Raw genomic sequence first — 16592 nt, 5'->3', positions numbered from 1 at the left:
AGTAGCACAGCTAAGGAAAAGGGGGAAAAAATGGTGGACTGCGTTGTTTGGCGACCCCTGTGAAATAGTCGTTCGACCCCAAATGGGATCCCGACCCACAGGTTGAGAACCACTGAACTAGACATACCCAATTCCAGCAACCGTTCCTTATATGTTTTAGCCTCCAGTCCCCTAATCATCTTTATTTCTCTTCTCTGTACTCTTTCTAGAGTCTCAGCATCTGTTTTACATCGTGGTGACCAAAACTGGATGCAGTATTCCAAGTGTGGCCTTACCAAGGCATTGTAAAGTGATATTAATACTTCACGTGATCTTGATTCTAGCTTCTAAAAAGCTTCTTTTTAAAGAATGTTATTACAATTACCATAATATAAACTACAAAAGAAAATGAAGATGATAGAGAAATAGGGAAAGAGGCAAAGGGGGAGGAAGAGAGGTATAGGTACAAGGGGGGGGGACCAAAAGTATCAACTTCCAACTTTTTTCAGCACAGTAAAATACCCAACATTCCACCTCAACTTTTTTGCTACATTAACCTAATAAATACTAGCCATTTCTAGAACAATACACTATATTAATCAACAAAACCCAACATCAAAAGGTCATTTTTTTTCCTGTTTCAAGAATAAAGTCCAGTAGTGGTTTCCAAGTAGAAACAAAGCTTGATATCTTCTTTTATCTAATCAAAGCAGTCAATTTTGAAATTTCTGCTAGCTCTATCATGTTTTCCATCCATTCTTCTGCTGTGGGGATTGAATATAGCAACTTCTTATTTATTTTAGTGGCATTGTACTAAAGGAGAAAACCTCCTTATTAAGTAAGCAAAATTAAGTTTTTTAAAAATACACATCCTAAAAAATATTGATTTAAAGGAGATCTGTTTTATCCTATGCTTGTTTTTTGCTATGATTATTTCATAGATGGCCTAAGAGTAGCTCCTCCACCAGAGATGGAAAGCCCTGTTGAGCTTGGGACCGCAAGATGGCGGGTTGTGCCTGGTGCTAGCTTCTTCATTTGGTCATTGCAAGAGGGACGATGCCTAATGCCATGGCTGGGTTGATTAAGGAAATAAACTGTGAAGCAATAATTACAAGATAAGTAAAAACATTATTTTATCAAATTTAGGTACTGCCCATCACACAAAGTGAAATATAAAATATTATATTATATTATATTTCAATGAAAGGAAGCAGATAAAACAAGGATAGAAAAATTAAAGTTAATAAGGCAGACACTAAGCAACCTCGCGGTTACTATTTATTCTATAGCATTGGTGAAATATATTAAAAGTGGAGCTAGACTCCTTCCACAAATAGTGGCCACTATAGAAAGTGATTGAAAAAGTTGAATCATAAGCCCTAGAAAATTCAGACTAGGACACCAGACAGATTGAAGACTGCAAGGACAGATAGAATGTGCCTTTTGCAGGATCTGCTTTCCTGGCACTAGGCTGCATTAGAAAAAGAGAAGAAAATGAACTTCTACTAATGTCTGCCATATGTTTTTGCAATGCAGCCTTCCTGTCCTAAGCATACAGGAGCCATCTCAGTGTCATTGACATTGATTTGCAGGGGCAAGTGCTGACATTTTATTGGCAAACAATGCTTCGTCTTATGCAATGGTCCACAGGCTACTTCCTAGCGGTGCTGTTATCTTGTCCTATTAAAAAAAAACCAGTGTTTTAGGGATGATGTACATTGTGAGGCTCTATAGTCTCCATCCTGGACCGAGCTATATAAATGGATGAGCTAAATTTCTTGAAATGAAGTATAGGAAGCAGAATGGCATTCTGTAATTTATGGTTTATTTGCACCCATATACAGTATGCAGGTTTGTAAATGGAGGCTCATGACATTAACTGATGTCTACTCTTCACCCAGAGCATTTCTGTGGTCATAAATATGCTATTGCGATTATTAAAAGAAGCAACCTGGCTCATATGTGTTTTTCTAGCCTGCCACCAAAATTGCGAGTTTTTTCTCTTTTTTACTCAGCTTTTGCTCAGATAACATAGGCAAATGCTGGTCTACCCTATTCTAATTATAGTCATTGGTTCTTCCCTCAAGCAGAGCAGAAAATAGATCACAGACAGGGTAACGTTTCATGGCTAATATCATAAAAACCTGGGACACAGCTTGTTCCTTTTGAAAACAGGAGAAGGGGCTGTATTTTTTTATTTTTTGCTTTCTCTGGCTTGGTCAGCACGAATCTGTCTGGAGGAGGTGCTAAGAAGACCACAGTTAAAGCAATCCATGACTTTTTTTTCACCCTGCTCATGGGAGACATTGTGAACTCCAAGTACTGCATACATTCACTCAGCTCGTTCCTCAATATGCCAAAAATGATGTGTGTTGCCACATGCAGTAGCAGATCTAGTCTAAAAGGAAGAATAAGCTAAGATATACAGTACTTGTTCATTACTGGGGCTGTTGGGTTCATCTTGTCTTCTGAGGCACATCATCTGAAAATTATTAACATTCAATAATTCCTTTGTCAGATCCAAAGAAGAAATGGTTAGGATAGTCTACCAGATCCACAGAATCTAAAAATTAAGCATCAGCAAGTGAAAATCACCCCAAAGAGTCATCTTGATAATCCAGCGATCTCATGCAATAGTGTAATGGCCATCATCCTTTTGATAGGTCAAGGGTTGGTTATTAATCCAGCCTAATTTCCCACCAGATACAGTATATCCACCAACTGATGGGAGGTGAAAATTGTATGTGGAACACAGCTGAACATTTGGAAGAGATATATCAAGCACAAACTAAGAAAACCGAGCAGCCTTTTGGCCTAGAGCATTTTAGTATGAGCAGTTCCTTGCTTTCAAATATGTTTTTGTTTATTTTTATTTGCAGCCATTTTATCAGAGCTGCGTTAAGAATGTGACTCTGTTGAAACTTAGGTAAAGTCTCCCTTGAGTAGAACTTAATATTGGTTACTACTTGAACAAGTCCATTGATCTTTCCAAGCAACAATCTGAAAATGATTTTTACCTTGTTTTCTTCCACAATGTTTTCGTAACTTCTTAGTCTAATCTATAACATGGGATTTAACCAAGTCCAATCCTGCTAACCCTTTTTGTGACCAGCCAAGGTCAGCTGAGTACTGCTGTTTGGTCTGACTCTTACGCAGTGTGGGATTTATGCCTGCATAAATATGTTGTTTGTTTTCTAATGTTCTTTGGGAAAAACAAAACAGAACCCCATAAAACTCTGCTTGGAACTTTTGGGTTAAATACATTCAACACTACTGAAATCTGTCTTTTAGTTTCCCGAAGAAAAGCAGCCTATGATAAAAGCTTTTATTTGGCTATCATACTCCCAGGCTAATTTAAATTTCCTTTTTTCATTTATTTTAGCAGTGATTTTGACCTTACTTTGTTGTTACAAGGTGGCCTTCCTTTGCTCTGTTGACAGATCTCTGCAGCAATTGTGGCCTCCTGACTGTTTGGATGAACTGATGGGAAAAATAAAAACATGGCAGGCTCCTTCATGAAGCTGATTGATTTCTGGATAGAGACTTGACAATGAAAGCCATGGACACATGTGTTGGGACTCCCATACCAACATCAGAGAATTCCACCATCATTTTTCTCTTTAAAGAAAAGAATAGGAATTTCATGGAATAAGAATAGATATTTTGAAAAATTAGTAATTTCTAATCACAAATTGAAAGAATTGGGCCTGAAGGGTGGGGGAACAGAGAAAGAGTGTAGCATTGTTTGAAGTTGGATCTGAATGGAAGAGACCAGGGTTAATTCCACCTTCAGCCAGAAGATAGCTTTAGACCAGGGTCTTCAAACTTGGCCCCTTTATGACTTGTGGACTTCAACTCCCAGAATTCCTCAGCCAGCGTGGAATTCTGGGAGTTGAAGTCCACAAGTCATAAAAGGGCCAAGTTTGAAGACCCCTGCCTTAGACCAATCCCTATCTTCCAGCCTACAGTGTTGTTGCAGAAGAAGAGCTAAGCAAACATTTTTGAACTCCTAACAAAAAGGCAGGATATAAACAGAGCAAATAGAAAAAATAATAATGAAATAAAAACCAGTGCTTCTCTTATTCACCTTGCTGGGACATCTTTCCAAAAGAAATCTTTTTGCTCCTGACTGCCAGTACCACCATCCAGTTCTACCTTTCCACATGGTCTGAATGCACACATTGGAGAAATGTCTGCTTCCGACAACGTGCCTGGCAGAAAGTATTGCTAAACAAGCCTTGTTCTCTCAGAGGTGAGGTAGTGTAGAATGATCGGTTCTGCTTCTAATGGTTGATCCATGGCTGTAGAACGATTAGGCTGAAAGGGATATGCACTGCACCAAAAACCATTTTTCAGGGATAGGGTTAGAATATGCCTCAGGGGCTGAAAAAAAAACATTTTTTTTATCAGCTGCATTGTGCCCTTGCCATAAAGCTTTTTGGATAATGAGCCTGGCTCCAGTTGACGTGGAGGGGGCAGTAACATTTCCTAGTCAATTCTGTTGCCATTCTTAAATATCAAAATAGCAGATTAGATTATTTTGAACATTCTCATCAAGGATGAAACCCTGAAATTTTGTTTCATCTGGTTCAGAAACTGCTGGATCTTTTTCTCAGGTACTGTATGCACAGATCTGTTTGACCTGTCCCCCCACTGCTTAGTTCTCATTCTAAATAAGAGACATGTTTTCATCTTAAGAGTTTAGGCATGAAGGAGACTGTTCAGTGCAGAAAGAGAGACTTTTATTCATTTCTCTTCTTCTAGATGGAGACAAAAGGTTAAAGCTTTTTGGATTGCTAGTTGCCCCACTCCATACAGCTCACAGCGGATGGTGTTTTATTAAGCAAGTACAAAATCACCAGATAGTTTCTGGAGTATGCCACCTTCAAGAACTCAATCGTAAGGCAAAGGGTAATGAAAAGAGGGGGAAAGGTAAAAGCAAAAATGATGATGCAAGACTGTGGTTAGTTATTGTATTAATTTATTTATCAAATAAATTCTGGGTGGCTCACAACCATTAGTGTTGATAGAATATCGGAGTAAGCAACATACATCAATCTGCTTTAGATTAGATTCTTGAGATAATAATAAGCCATAATAATGAAAGCAGGTGGTCCTGGAAGGATGGGCCGGGTCTTCTAGCTCCCTCATCCAAATTTGCAAATCAGTGATATCCACAGGGTGGTAACAAAACAAGACAATGGGTGTGACGGTGACAGTGTAAGTGTCTTTCCTGCCTTTTGGAATGTTCACCTTACTGCTGGGATAATTAACAAGAAGGTAATTAATGTTTGTATTTACATTTATGGGAGACCCACTCTGAAGTCTTATTGATGGGGGGGGGCATCCATGCTATGTGCAAGTCAAAATGGGCAAGATAGTGGATGTAGTGTAGTGTGATATAAGCCTTTTCCTTTGGTAAATGCATTACAATGCTGAATTAGCTTTTTGCCTGCTTGGAGCCTTCCTACCAGCCAGCCCTGCTGACACTGCTGCTTATCTGAGTTACAAGCAGAAGAGGAACCAAGATGACAACACACTAAAATAAATGTGAAATAAGGTCCTGGGTTGTGATCTGACTTATCCCTTCTGGCTTAACAGTACACCCCAATAATGCCACCCAGAGGGGGGGGAAAAAGAACCTGGATCAGCCCTAGTAATGATAATGGGATCAATGAATCCAACAAAGGAGAGATACAGATGAGGATCGACTCCTATCTCCCCACTGCAGAGTCAACAAAAAATGTGAGTAACAGATCCACTGCTTCAGGTTCCCATTTACTCCTAAAGATTATGACAACCCTGAGCCCAGGCACAAGACAGATCTCCTCCCCAACCCTTCAGACTCAGTCCAAATCTCTCTCTCTCTCTCTCTCTCTCTCTCTCTATTTATCTATCTATCTCTTTCTCTGTCTCCCTCTCTCCCTCTCCCTCTCTCTCTCTCTCTCTCTCTCTCTCTATCTATCTATCTATCTCTTTCTCTGTCTCCCTCTCTCCCTCTCCCTCTCTCTCTCTCTCTCTCTCTCTCTCTCTCTCTCTCTCTCTCACACACACACACACACACACAGAGAGAGAGAGAGAGAGAGAGAGAGAGAGAGAGAGAGAGAGAGAGAGAGAGAGCAGGGGAATAATCTCCTGGAACAAACCTCCTACACAGGGAATGGGACAATTTGCCAAAGCCAACTCGTTACAGCCAACTCTCCACAGTCAACTCACCAAGGCCAACTTGCCATGGGACAACTGACTGCAGAACAACTGAACAAACTCATTTAATTATTTAAAATAAAGAAAAAATTTTTTTGTCAACCACATTTCATTCTGTCCCTCCTTTTGCATCCTTTCTTTAATGATTCCATTCCGCCATTTTTTTGTTACTAGAGTAACTTTTGTCCGGCAAAGAGTTGTCCTGTGGTGAGTTGGCCATGGCGAGTTATCCCGCTGCGATAACAGCAAATTGTCATAGAGCCCCCCTGCGCACCCCTCCTCCCACAGCTCCATCACTCAACCTTTCCATGAGGTCTGCTTTCTGTCTGCAGAAATGTTGAACTTTTTTACAAAGTCTAAATGATATTATAGCCAAGGTAATGCAGACAATGCAGCAATACTTTCAACAATACCTATTGGCCTTGAAAAAACACCGAGAGAACTAACATAGCTTTGCAAGGAGGACCAGCTAGAGCTCAATTATTAGAAAATCAAAATCATGGCTTTTACCAAAAGACCCAAGAGCCATTCCTGGAGGTCAGATGCCCACAAGGTCTCCAATTTTAAATAAGTGGGAATAGTCCTACATTCAGCCATCCATGGTGACTATGTTCCTGAAAATGCTCAGAGGAGCTCATTTGCTGTCCTTAAAGTCCTCAAAACAAGAGGTGGTGGCTACATTCTTGCAATGCTTAAATGATTTGAAGCCTAGCCAATAGCACTAAGTTTCTATGGTGCCCAGCTGGGCCCCTTTTCAAAATTTTGCACCATTAGAATGTGTTCAGTTCAAATTTCTAAGATTGGAATGGATCTCCAATGCCATCCTGACAGGCCTCATGAAATTGGAGGCTAGAATATGGTGACCATATTCAACTATTGGAGCAGGCTATTCTTTTTTCTCCTTGCCTCACTAACCAGGTGGAAAAAGAAAGTGGCAACTAAAATCTCATCCTTGGGATTCTTTCCAGGTCTTCTACTCAGCATGGGATATGCATAATCAGGTTAAAGCTTTAATTAAGCAGCATGTAGTAGATATACAATTCAACCTCCTTACGAACTCCCCAATCTTTATTGTCAGTGAACCCAACAGTTACTCTGCCTCTCCTATATCATTTGGATTATTCTGGAAGTACCACCAGAGGGCCTTTACTCTGGCGTGATGTCACATCCTCCCCTCAGCTGTCCTTAAAATACACAAAGATGCCCTAGTCCAGGGGTAGGCAACCTTGGCTCTTTTATGACTCATGGACTTCAACTCCCAGAATTCCTGAGCCAGCCATGCAGAGGAGAAAGAGAGAGGTTCCCAAGCAGAGCCATACTGGCTCAGGAATTCTGGGAGTTGAAGTCCATGAGTCATAAAAGAGCCAAGGTTGCCTACCTCTGCCCTAGTCAGACAATGTGCCCATGACTCCAGACATGTAGAAACAACAGAATATGGACTTGTCTAATACCTGTACTAAAAAGGCAGTTGACATCTCGCTTTACTGCATAAATAGCCGGGATGCACAGGACAACTCCACACCTCCCTGCTGCTTTCAGATACCAAGCTTGCTACAACATATGCACAGCAACACTAAAAATCTGTCAAAAGGTGAGCTGTGCTATGAACCAGCTCATTTGAATTATTTGTATTGTGGGTTTACCATGTTCCCCTATAGTACCTACTGCTTCTACCCCTCTTTTAGATGCTTTTTAGGTATTTTTGATATTTGTTTATATATTCAGCTTTCTATATGTAATTTTCTATTCTAATGTATCTTTTGTGCTTTTTAATTTTTTGTGTCCTGCCCTCTTTATGCTGATCTTTGACTGTAATAAAAATTGATTTCATTTGACTTGAGTTAGAAGAATCTGATTCAGATTCTTAAGGCTGGATTGTTGTCAAAGGATATGTGTATATGGATTCAAAATTCCAGTCTTTCCCTTTACCACAATTGCAGGCTTTTTCAGACTGGAACGTGTTGAGTAGCTGTGGAGCCTTGTGTCAGGGCAAAATGTCTGTGTGTGATAGAAAATACCACCATCAGAATAAGCACTTTCCTCCAAAATTTGGACAACTGCTAGATCAGACATGTCAAACTCGCGACGTCACGTGACGTCGCGCAACATATTGGAGCTTTTTTGCCATTGCCGGCAATGGGGTGGGCGTGGCTCCGGTATGATGAAACCGGGGCAGTTTGACACCCCTATGCTAGATTGTAGTACAAATATGGGAACCCTCTTTACTGCCATCTAGTGGTCCTTCATAGCCCTGATCTGAGAACTCTTACTAGAAGCAAAAGAGAATTTTGAAAGGCTAAGATTGAAAAGCAGATGCCTTTTTCCCAGGGAACAAACCTTCTTGATCATTGCAAAGAAAAGTTCAACAGATTATTATCTTGGCTTTTCAGAGTTAAGCTGGCAACATGTGGCTCCTTTCTGTGTTACGATGCTTGAATCTGAAGCTAAAGATAGGTCCCAGACCTGTTCTAGGATCCACATCTTACCAGGTTTTCAAAATCAGCTTTTCTCGGACGCTCAAATTAGCAGGACTTAGCAGGCCTGTTTCCAACCATCTCCTTAAGAGAGCGATGGAAATGGCACATCCAAATGAGTTAATTATTTAAGTGGTACTACTACCCAATGTGGCAAGCGCATCTGGATGATTGATTAGCTCACGCATTTGCGAGAAGCACTGAAAACAAAAAGCTGCAACTGAGCAATAAATTGCAGGTCACAAAGTCCTTAGTCAGCTTCTCTGAGATCAATGGATGCCATTTAATGGCTTCAGTGTACAGAGTCTGAAAATGCCAAATGAACATGTAGGTCCCTGCTATTAGCATGCTAACTGCCAATATGTATGAGTCAGATGTACGCAAATTTATGTTGGCCTGAACTTTGTGAAACTTCTGTAACAGGTACTGAAAGAAAACACTGTGGGTTCCTTTACTGAGAGAATGAAAAGTGGATTCAAATGGAAAATGCTTTCCTGTGAATTGAGTCCTGCATCCGCTAAGATACATACAGGATCGATTGTACTGTATAACCTTCATAAGCCAGGTGCATAAAATGCAAATATCCAAGCAGCGTTTTTCAGATACATAAAAAAGTGTTTTTATTTTTAAAAAGTTTTAAATTCATGGTTGCTGGACGAATTAATGCAGAAACAGGCATTGAATTCAAACAATTTTCCAGATTTTCCATCCTACAATCTAAGTCAGTGTTTCTCAACCTTGACAATTTTAAGGCATGTGGACTTCAACTCCCAGAATTCCACAGCCAGCATTAAGTGGTAACTCAGCCCTTTAATATAAAGTTGTACACTCCATTGCATATAATGGTAATGGTATAAAAATATTGTGACCGTAAGTTTAGGAATAACTAGTTTAAAGTGTATTTGCATACATAAGTGGGGGTGTTTGATTTGTCTCCCACCTTTCTATTTGATTGAACACTCAAGATTGCTGGCAAAAAGTAAAACATAAGGAATGCTAACATCATAAACTACTAATGAAGAAGTGTGTTTGTGGTAATTTTTGAAATGCAGGAATCCGAACACTGAATAGCTTGGGAATCATACAGGAGAAAGTTCTGATAGGTTCATAGTAGTAGAGCTAGCCCCTAAAATATTTGGACCCTGCGCTCTTTAGGGTAGGGCTTCAAAAGTTAACAGAAACATCTTATTTTCTGACCAGAAAAATGGTTGGTAACTGATACTTTCAACACGTACATCAGATGCTTCCAATGGTGAATATAACTTAGCAATTTATAGGTTAGGGCTTTGTGCCAGTTGAACCCTGGACTCTTGTTTGAAGGAACCCCTCGTGAATACATTAATCTTCAAAGTCATGTTGAAGCAAGATATGGAGACACGCTGCCAGTTTTGACTAGTACAGGAATGAACACACTAAATGCAACTGTGTAGATGTTCTTCTTGTCACAGCCACCCCGTGAGATTCCCACTTCCCCTGAGAAAAACAGGAAACATACTCCTTTAGGGAGGATCTTGCAACTCCATTCAAGACAGGTTGAATCCCAGTTTCTGAGTCCAGTTTCTTGGTAGCACCTCGGTGTTGTCTAGATTTAATTTCAGTTTGTTCTCAATCATTCAGCTCATCATTTTGTTCAGATAATATTGAAAGGTACTATTAGCTGCCTTGGAGTTGGATAACAAGGCTGTATTTTGAAAAACAAATGTGATCTTTTCTGTGTGGACTCAACAGTGGCAGAGAAATATCATTCTTCACTGCCATGGAGTAGGGATCCTAATGAGTCAGTTTGATTTATCTAGCGATTGCCTCCACTGCACTCAAGCTGTTGTCCCATATGCTACATTGCTCCCTGCTCTCTGATAAACCCAAGGGGCTGATTTGGCTTTACAAGAGGAAGAGGACACTTAGGAATTACAGCATCATTGCCTGGACTGATTGAATTCCAGAATTCATTCTAGGTTTTTGACATGCCACAATAGCATTCCTTGAACCACATGGTAAATTGATTCCATGCAGAGTGGCCTAAATAAATGGAATTCGTTCATTTCTTTTCCTAAACATCTCAACCGTGTATACAAAGGCACATGAAAAAAAAGACTGCATTGCTATAATTCCACTAAAGTTCACAAGGAATTGAGCCAGTAAATTATTTCTGATTAGCTGGTTATACTGAGGAGATCCAGAGAATTGTTTTGCTTGATTGAAAAAAAAAATAATAGTTTGACTTTCTACATGTTTTGTGAAACAAAGGGTAATGTTCAAAAGGAGAAGTAGTAGTAACATACATACAGGAGGCTCAGATAAATTTCTCTCCAGCCTTGCTTTCTGCAATGAACCTTGAAACCTGAATAAAATCTTGTGCAACCCAGGCGTATTCATTTTACTTGGTGCTTGTGAATGTGAAGTAGTCCAACGTTTCCTCTTTCTGCATAAAATTCTTTTTATAACTTGGATTTAATTTCATTTTCTTAGATAAGGAATTTCTCTTTAAAAACTTTTTTTTCATATACAAATTTGATTGGTTGCACAACTACCTGCTACATTTTAGGAATGGCACAAACTATAAAGTTCTGTATGTTTAGGCAGGAAGTTCTGCTTTTCCTAAGAATGGCACCCCCTCTCCTCTCCTCACACAATGTCCTTAGAGTACTGTTTGGTTTCTACCCAGCAAAAACTCTTTCACAAATTCCAGCTCTTCAACAACACTTTTACAGTAACTGCATCTAGCTGCACAGTTCAGACAATGAGCAGATGACAGCCAGAAGAAAGAAAATCGACTAAATATTTGCTATCAAATGTATAGCCAAATGCCAACTCTGGTTAGGATTTTTTTTTTAAAAAAAGAAATGCAATCAGTTGATGGTATGACAGATAAGGGAGAGAGAAAAAGGACTTTGTGGAATAAACAGACCATTGTGCATGGCAACTGGAGAAGGTTTTTTATGTGTTTGATGAGATTGGACGGGGCCAAAATTTCAGCTGAAGAAACTATCATCTAGTTATGCATTCTCCCCAACAGAGCATTAATGTGATTTCTGATTTAAACTTGGGAAAGAGGAAGGAAGTTTCAATTACTGTTTATATTTTGCTGGGGGACAAGTTGCGAATAGCTTTAACACACCTTTCCATTGTGAACAACCACTTGGAAGGCAACCCCTTCCATGCCCATCGTGTTAACTCTTCCCTTTTGAAAAAATGCTTTATATAGTTGTTTGCATTTTTTTATTGACTTCTTTTTCCTAATTTAGATTTTTCTCCTTAGGCTGGAATCATTTTGAAAATTGGCAAAAATATTTTTGGCTGATTTTAAAATGGACATTCCATAATTTGACCTTAGTTGCTTATATAGAATATTCGGTTGCTTTAACTGCTGATATGCCCAATGATGGAAAGAAGCTGCTTGGGGAGATCTGATATATTTTTATTCAGAAACAATGTGTGCCTAATGAACAATAATTTCAGCTGGAAACACGTTGGGATTTCCTTAATGAATTTATAATGTGTAATTACTTCAGGAATCCATTCTGAGTCTCCCTTTCTCAAAGTTTGCTCATAATTATAGTTTGATTAGGCTCTGATCTCCAAGGATGAAATGCAAAATCTTTTTTAATAACAGACATTGCAATGCATTTGCATCAACATCCGCACACCCTTTAGTTTTTTTTATTTATGTATAAATACATGTCAATACCACAAGATGGCACTTTCGTACTTGCAACATTTACTACTACATATACATATCTTCTTCAAGATGTTCCAAATGTAGACTTGTAAACTTTTTTAAAAAGCAAGATCTTGTACAAACAGCTTGTTTGTGTGTATCTCTGTGTGTGTAATAAATAAAGTCAGAAAACATTTTTTTTTAAAAAAAATCATAAATAATTGCAGGTAATAAAATTTAAATTACAAAAGCAGAAATGTATATTAACTGACTGAATTAACGTTTCAAATATACCTAAATGGCTTGATACCAATTTAAAATAACACTCTTCTCACTTCCTTAGTCATTAATACATTTGTCCAACAAGGAAGAAAGAAAAAAAACCTTCTCAAGAATAGAAAATGGCTTGGAGTATATGTTGCAAAATTTCTGGTTTATTGTTATCTCCTTTGGCGGAAGGGAAGTCAGATTATTTTGTGATCTAAGAAACTTAAGTCAGTCTGGAAATCAAGAAATTCCAGATTTTTCGATAGCTTCTCGTGTAACTCAAATATAAACTCTGGAAAACTCATAAGATGAAAGTGGCGAAGAAGAAAGAAACTTTGCACTAATATAGTGCATAATGATGCAGCGTCCAGTTTGTCCTTTACAGTAAATGTAAGTTTAGCTCCCCTTCCCAAACAGGATTGTCATGCTTTCAAAAATTAAAAAAAAAAAAAAGAATCAGTAGAAGACTATAGAACTTCTCATTTGTCCTTATTCCTATGGTTAAAAAGGAAAAGATGTAATTCTGAGGTCCCCTCTGGGGAAGAGTCGTAAAGATATACCATGTTTCAGATATGCTAAAAGGTAAAACCGGTCAAGTTTGGAAGTTATATTCTGCCCAATTTTTTCAGATGCCAGATTCTCCTGAAGAACAAAAATAAAACCCAAACTCATCAGCTGGAATCTTGTATCAAAAGAGGCAGGGGTGGGGGACAGCAGTTAAGGCAGTCAATGTCTACATTTGGGTGGTTTCCATCTTACATATCAACATCTCCATCGTAGGCTAAAGTCAGACACTTCTGCGGCGGAGAAGTATGTTGTGGCTGTTTTGGTTTTTTGCTGAAAAGGAAGCAAAACATTCATTTCTTTAAGAAGCCAAACAGGTGAACTGAATCCTTCATTGGGGGCACAATCCAGGGAAACTGATTTCTATGGGGAACTGTTATATCTTTCAGCACAGAAATGAATAGCAGTTACCTTTAACTGTGCCCTCACCTTTTTAAAACTGGAAGGCTAAGCTAAAGTTATTTTAATTTCCCACCACATAGGCCATATGCTGAAGAAGCGGTCAACTCTAGAAGCCACAGAATTATGGGAATGTGAGAAATGCATACAGGTAGCCCTTGACTAACGGCCATTTGTTTAGAGACCGCTTGAAGTTACAATGGCACTGATTAAAATGGCATATGACCGTTTTTCAAACTTACGACTGTCGCAGCCTCCCAGGGTCACGTGACCAAAATTCAAACGCTTGGCAACTGACTCATATATATGGTGGTTGCTATGTCCCCTGGGTCATGTGATTGCCTTTTGCGGTCTTGTGACAAGCAAAGTCAATGGGGAAGCCAGACTCACTTAACAACTGTGTTACTAACTTAAGAACTGCAGTGTGGCAAGAAAGGTAGTAAAACGGGACAAAACTGTCTTGCTTAGCAAGAAAAATTTGGGACACAATTGTGATTGTAAGTCGAGGATTACACTTGTGTAAGTTCAGTGACAAATGCCTACAAATTACATGATTTCTCACAATTTTTTGGTGACATAGTACAGCAATAAAATTCATAAGCCTTTGGATAGTCTAAATGCCCCCAAAACAGCATCTCTCCCTGAACCACCATTTAAAAAAAAATACCCTCAGAAAAATTAATCCTATCCATTAGCTATATAACAGTGAAAATAACTAATGATAATATTTTTATTAATAGGAACCGCTCGAGAGCCACTTAAGTAAGACACTGAGATGGGTGGTGTATTAATTCAATAAATAAATAAATGTTGCTCCACATTATATTGATATTTGTTACAATTACAAGAAAATACAATATATTCAATTCTTTAATCTTCCATAAGCACATTTGCTCAGAGCCACTTCATAACAGTTCCTACAAAAGATGAGACAAACTACCGCGAAAATGAAATACTTTTCATCAGTTAAGAACTAGAATAATTGAATAAAACTCTAGCTGCATACCTTATCTTCTCTTGGACATGAATGAATATGAATATATCAATCTTCTGTCTATATGTATGTATATATTGGCATGGGGGCGTAAAGGTGAAGATGCTCGCTTCCCACTTGGAAGATTGAGTTCAACCTAGGCCAGAGGTAGGCAATCTTGGCTCTTTTATGACTCGTGGACTTCAACTCCCAGAATGGTTGTCTATCCCTGGCCTAGGCAGTAGCAGATGTTTCTATACCAGGGCGCAAAGGGAAAATATCTGCTGCGAACTCTGCGTAGGCATCAGGAAGGGCATCTGGCCAGTAAACACTCAGCTCTATTTGGTCACCCTAATTGCACCACGAATAAAGGGATTAAAGTGTCGTAAAAAGAATATACATATACATACATATGTACGTATGTACATACATACATATCAACCTAAATAAAAGGATTGGAGCATTCTTTCAGGATGATAGGCTAAACTAAACCTGTAAGTAATGTGAACAGATGAAAAGGTTTTCAAGTGATACTTAGCTTTCTAATTACAGAGAATATAAAGTAACCTCGGAATTTTAATCTCTGAAAGCTATTTGTAACTTTGATACCAATGAATTTCAGTCATTCTAATTTAGTTCCAAATGACTGAATCTAAATCCAACATCTCAAAACAGAATTAACAGGGTTAGAAGCAAGCACAGAATACATACCAAAGAAGATATGAGGTGAAGATTAGGAAAACTATAATGAGAAACCCGCCAGCTGATACGCCATATACCCAAATTTTAAGTTTTCCATCTGAGACAGGGGAACAAAATAATACATTTGACATTTTTGCAAGGTGTACATTTTTGCTTATTTTCTGTCAGTTAAAAATAGGAAACCCTTGTAACCGTTATTTCCTGAATTCGCCTACCTTGAAGGGGAAGCAAAACTCATCTACGAACCATGTCAATCTGTACAGAAATAACTGAAGATTCATGCTAAATCACAGAGCTATCAGTGAAGTTGCATCTTATGAGAAAAAGAGCAGGGAGGTCAAATTTATTTATTTATTTTTAAAAATATATATTGCCACCTGCTCACACATGGCGACTCAAGACGGCTTTCAGGACATAAAAAACAATATAAAAATAATAATAAAAGATGAAAATAGTAAAATAATAACCCCCCATCCCCCCACCCTAGTGGCAACACACATTCATACCAGCCATTTAATGGGCTCCGTCCCACTCTGGGATCCCCAGGCCCACTGGCAAAACCACATCTTCAGGGCCTTCTGAAAGAGTGTTAGAGCCATTCTAATTTCCAGAGGGATGATGTTCCAGAGGGAGGGAGCCACTACAGGAAAGACCTTTCTTCTGGGTCCCACCATCTTCTTAGAGGACATTCCTTGCCTCCCTGTTCTAGTGGGTCAAGTAGATGTGACTGCCAAGGGACGGCCCCTCAGATAACCTGGTCCTAAGCCATGAAGGGCTTTATAGGTGACAACCAGCACCTTGAATTATAGCCGGAACCAATGCAGCTCCCGCATAAGAGGTCTGCATAAAACCATGCAGGTCTCTGCATTTTTAAGGGCAGCCCCGTATAGAATGCACTGCAATAGTCAAAATGGGAGATGACTAGGCCATGAGTAACCGTGAGTAGGGATTGTTGGTCCAGGAAAGGGCTTAACTGGCACACAACCTGCAGTTGTGCAAAGGTCCTCCTGGCTACGACTGCCACTTGCTCTTTGAGTAGGAATCGCGAGTCCAAGAAAAACCCCAGATTACACACTGGGTCTCTTTGGGGGCAGTGATGACCCATCCAAGACCAAAGGTGGCAATTTTTCATGGACCAAAGAGCTCCAAACCCAGAGCCACTCAGTCTTGCCAGGGTTAATGTTTCAACCCGTTGCTCCCCATCCAATCTCTAACAGCTTCCAGGAACTGCGAGAGGGAGATCACAACATCACTTAATAAACCATGGGCTGAGATATAGAGTATCATCAGCATATTGATGATGTCGGGCCGTAGCAGAGGCTGTCCCGGTTACCTGTTCCGAAGATGCCCTGACTCTCCAGGCGCGCGTCCC

The 16592-nt window shown here is 39.3% G+C and overlaps 1 protein-coding gene across 1 annotated transcript in view; it reads right to left on the bottom strand.

Moving 5' to 3' along the window:
* Nucleotides 1–12190: 12190 nt before the first annotated feature.
* The window catches only part of THSD7B (thrombospondin type 1 domain containing 7B), a 338191-nt gene continuing 333789 nt past the window's right edge, over nucleotides 12191–16592 (bottom strand). The window contains exons 27-28 of the mRNA XM_039323974.1: nucleotides 15230–15317; nucleotides 12191–13419 (exon numbers count right to left, since the gene is read on the bottom strand). Coding sequence (XP_039179908.1) covers nucleotides 13338–13419; nucleotides 15230–15317 — 170 coding nt within the window. The 3' untranslated portion in view covers nucleotides 12191–13337. The remainder of the gene's footprint in view (nucleotides 13420–15229; nucleotides 15318–16592) is intronic.

This window comes from Crotalus tigris, unplaced genomic scaffold, assembly GCF_016545835.1.
Source record: "Crotalus tigris isolate CLP2741 ecotype Arizona unplaced genomic scaffold, ASM1654583v1 scf7180000024290.1160143, whole genome shotgun sequence".
Taxonomy (NCBI): domain Eukaryota; kingdom Metazoa; phylum Chordata; class Lepidosauria; order Squamata; family Viperidae; genus Crotalus; species Crotalus tigris.
Note: the sequence above shows the minus strand (reverse complement) of the source record. Positions and strands in the feature narration are given on the sequence as shown.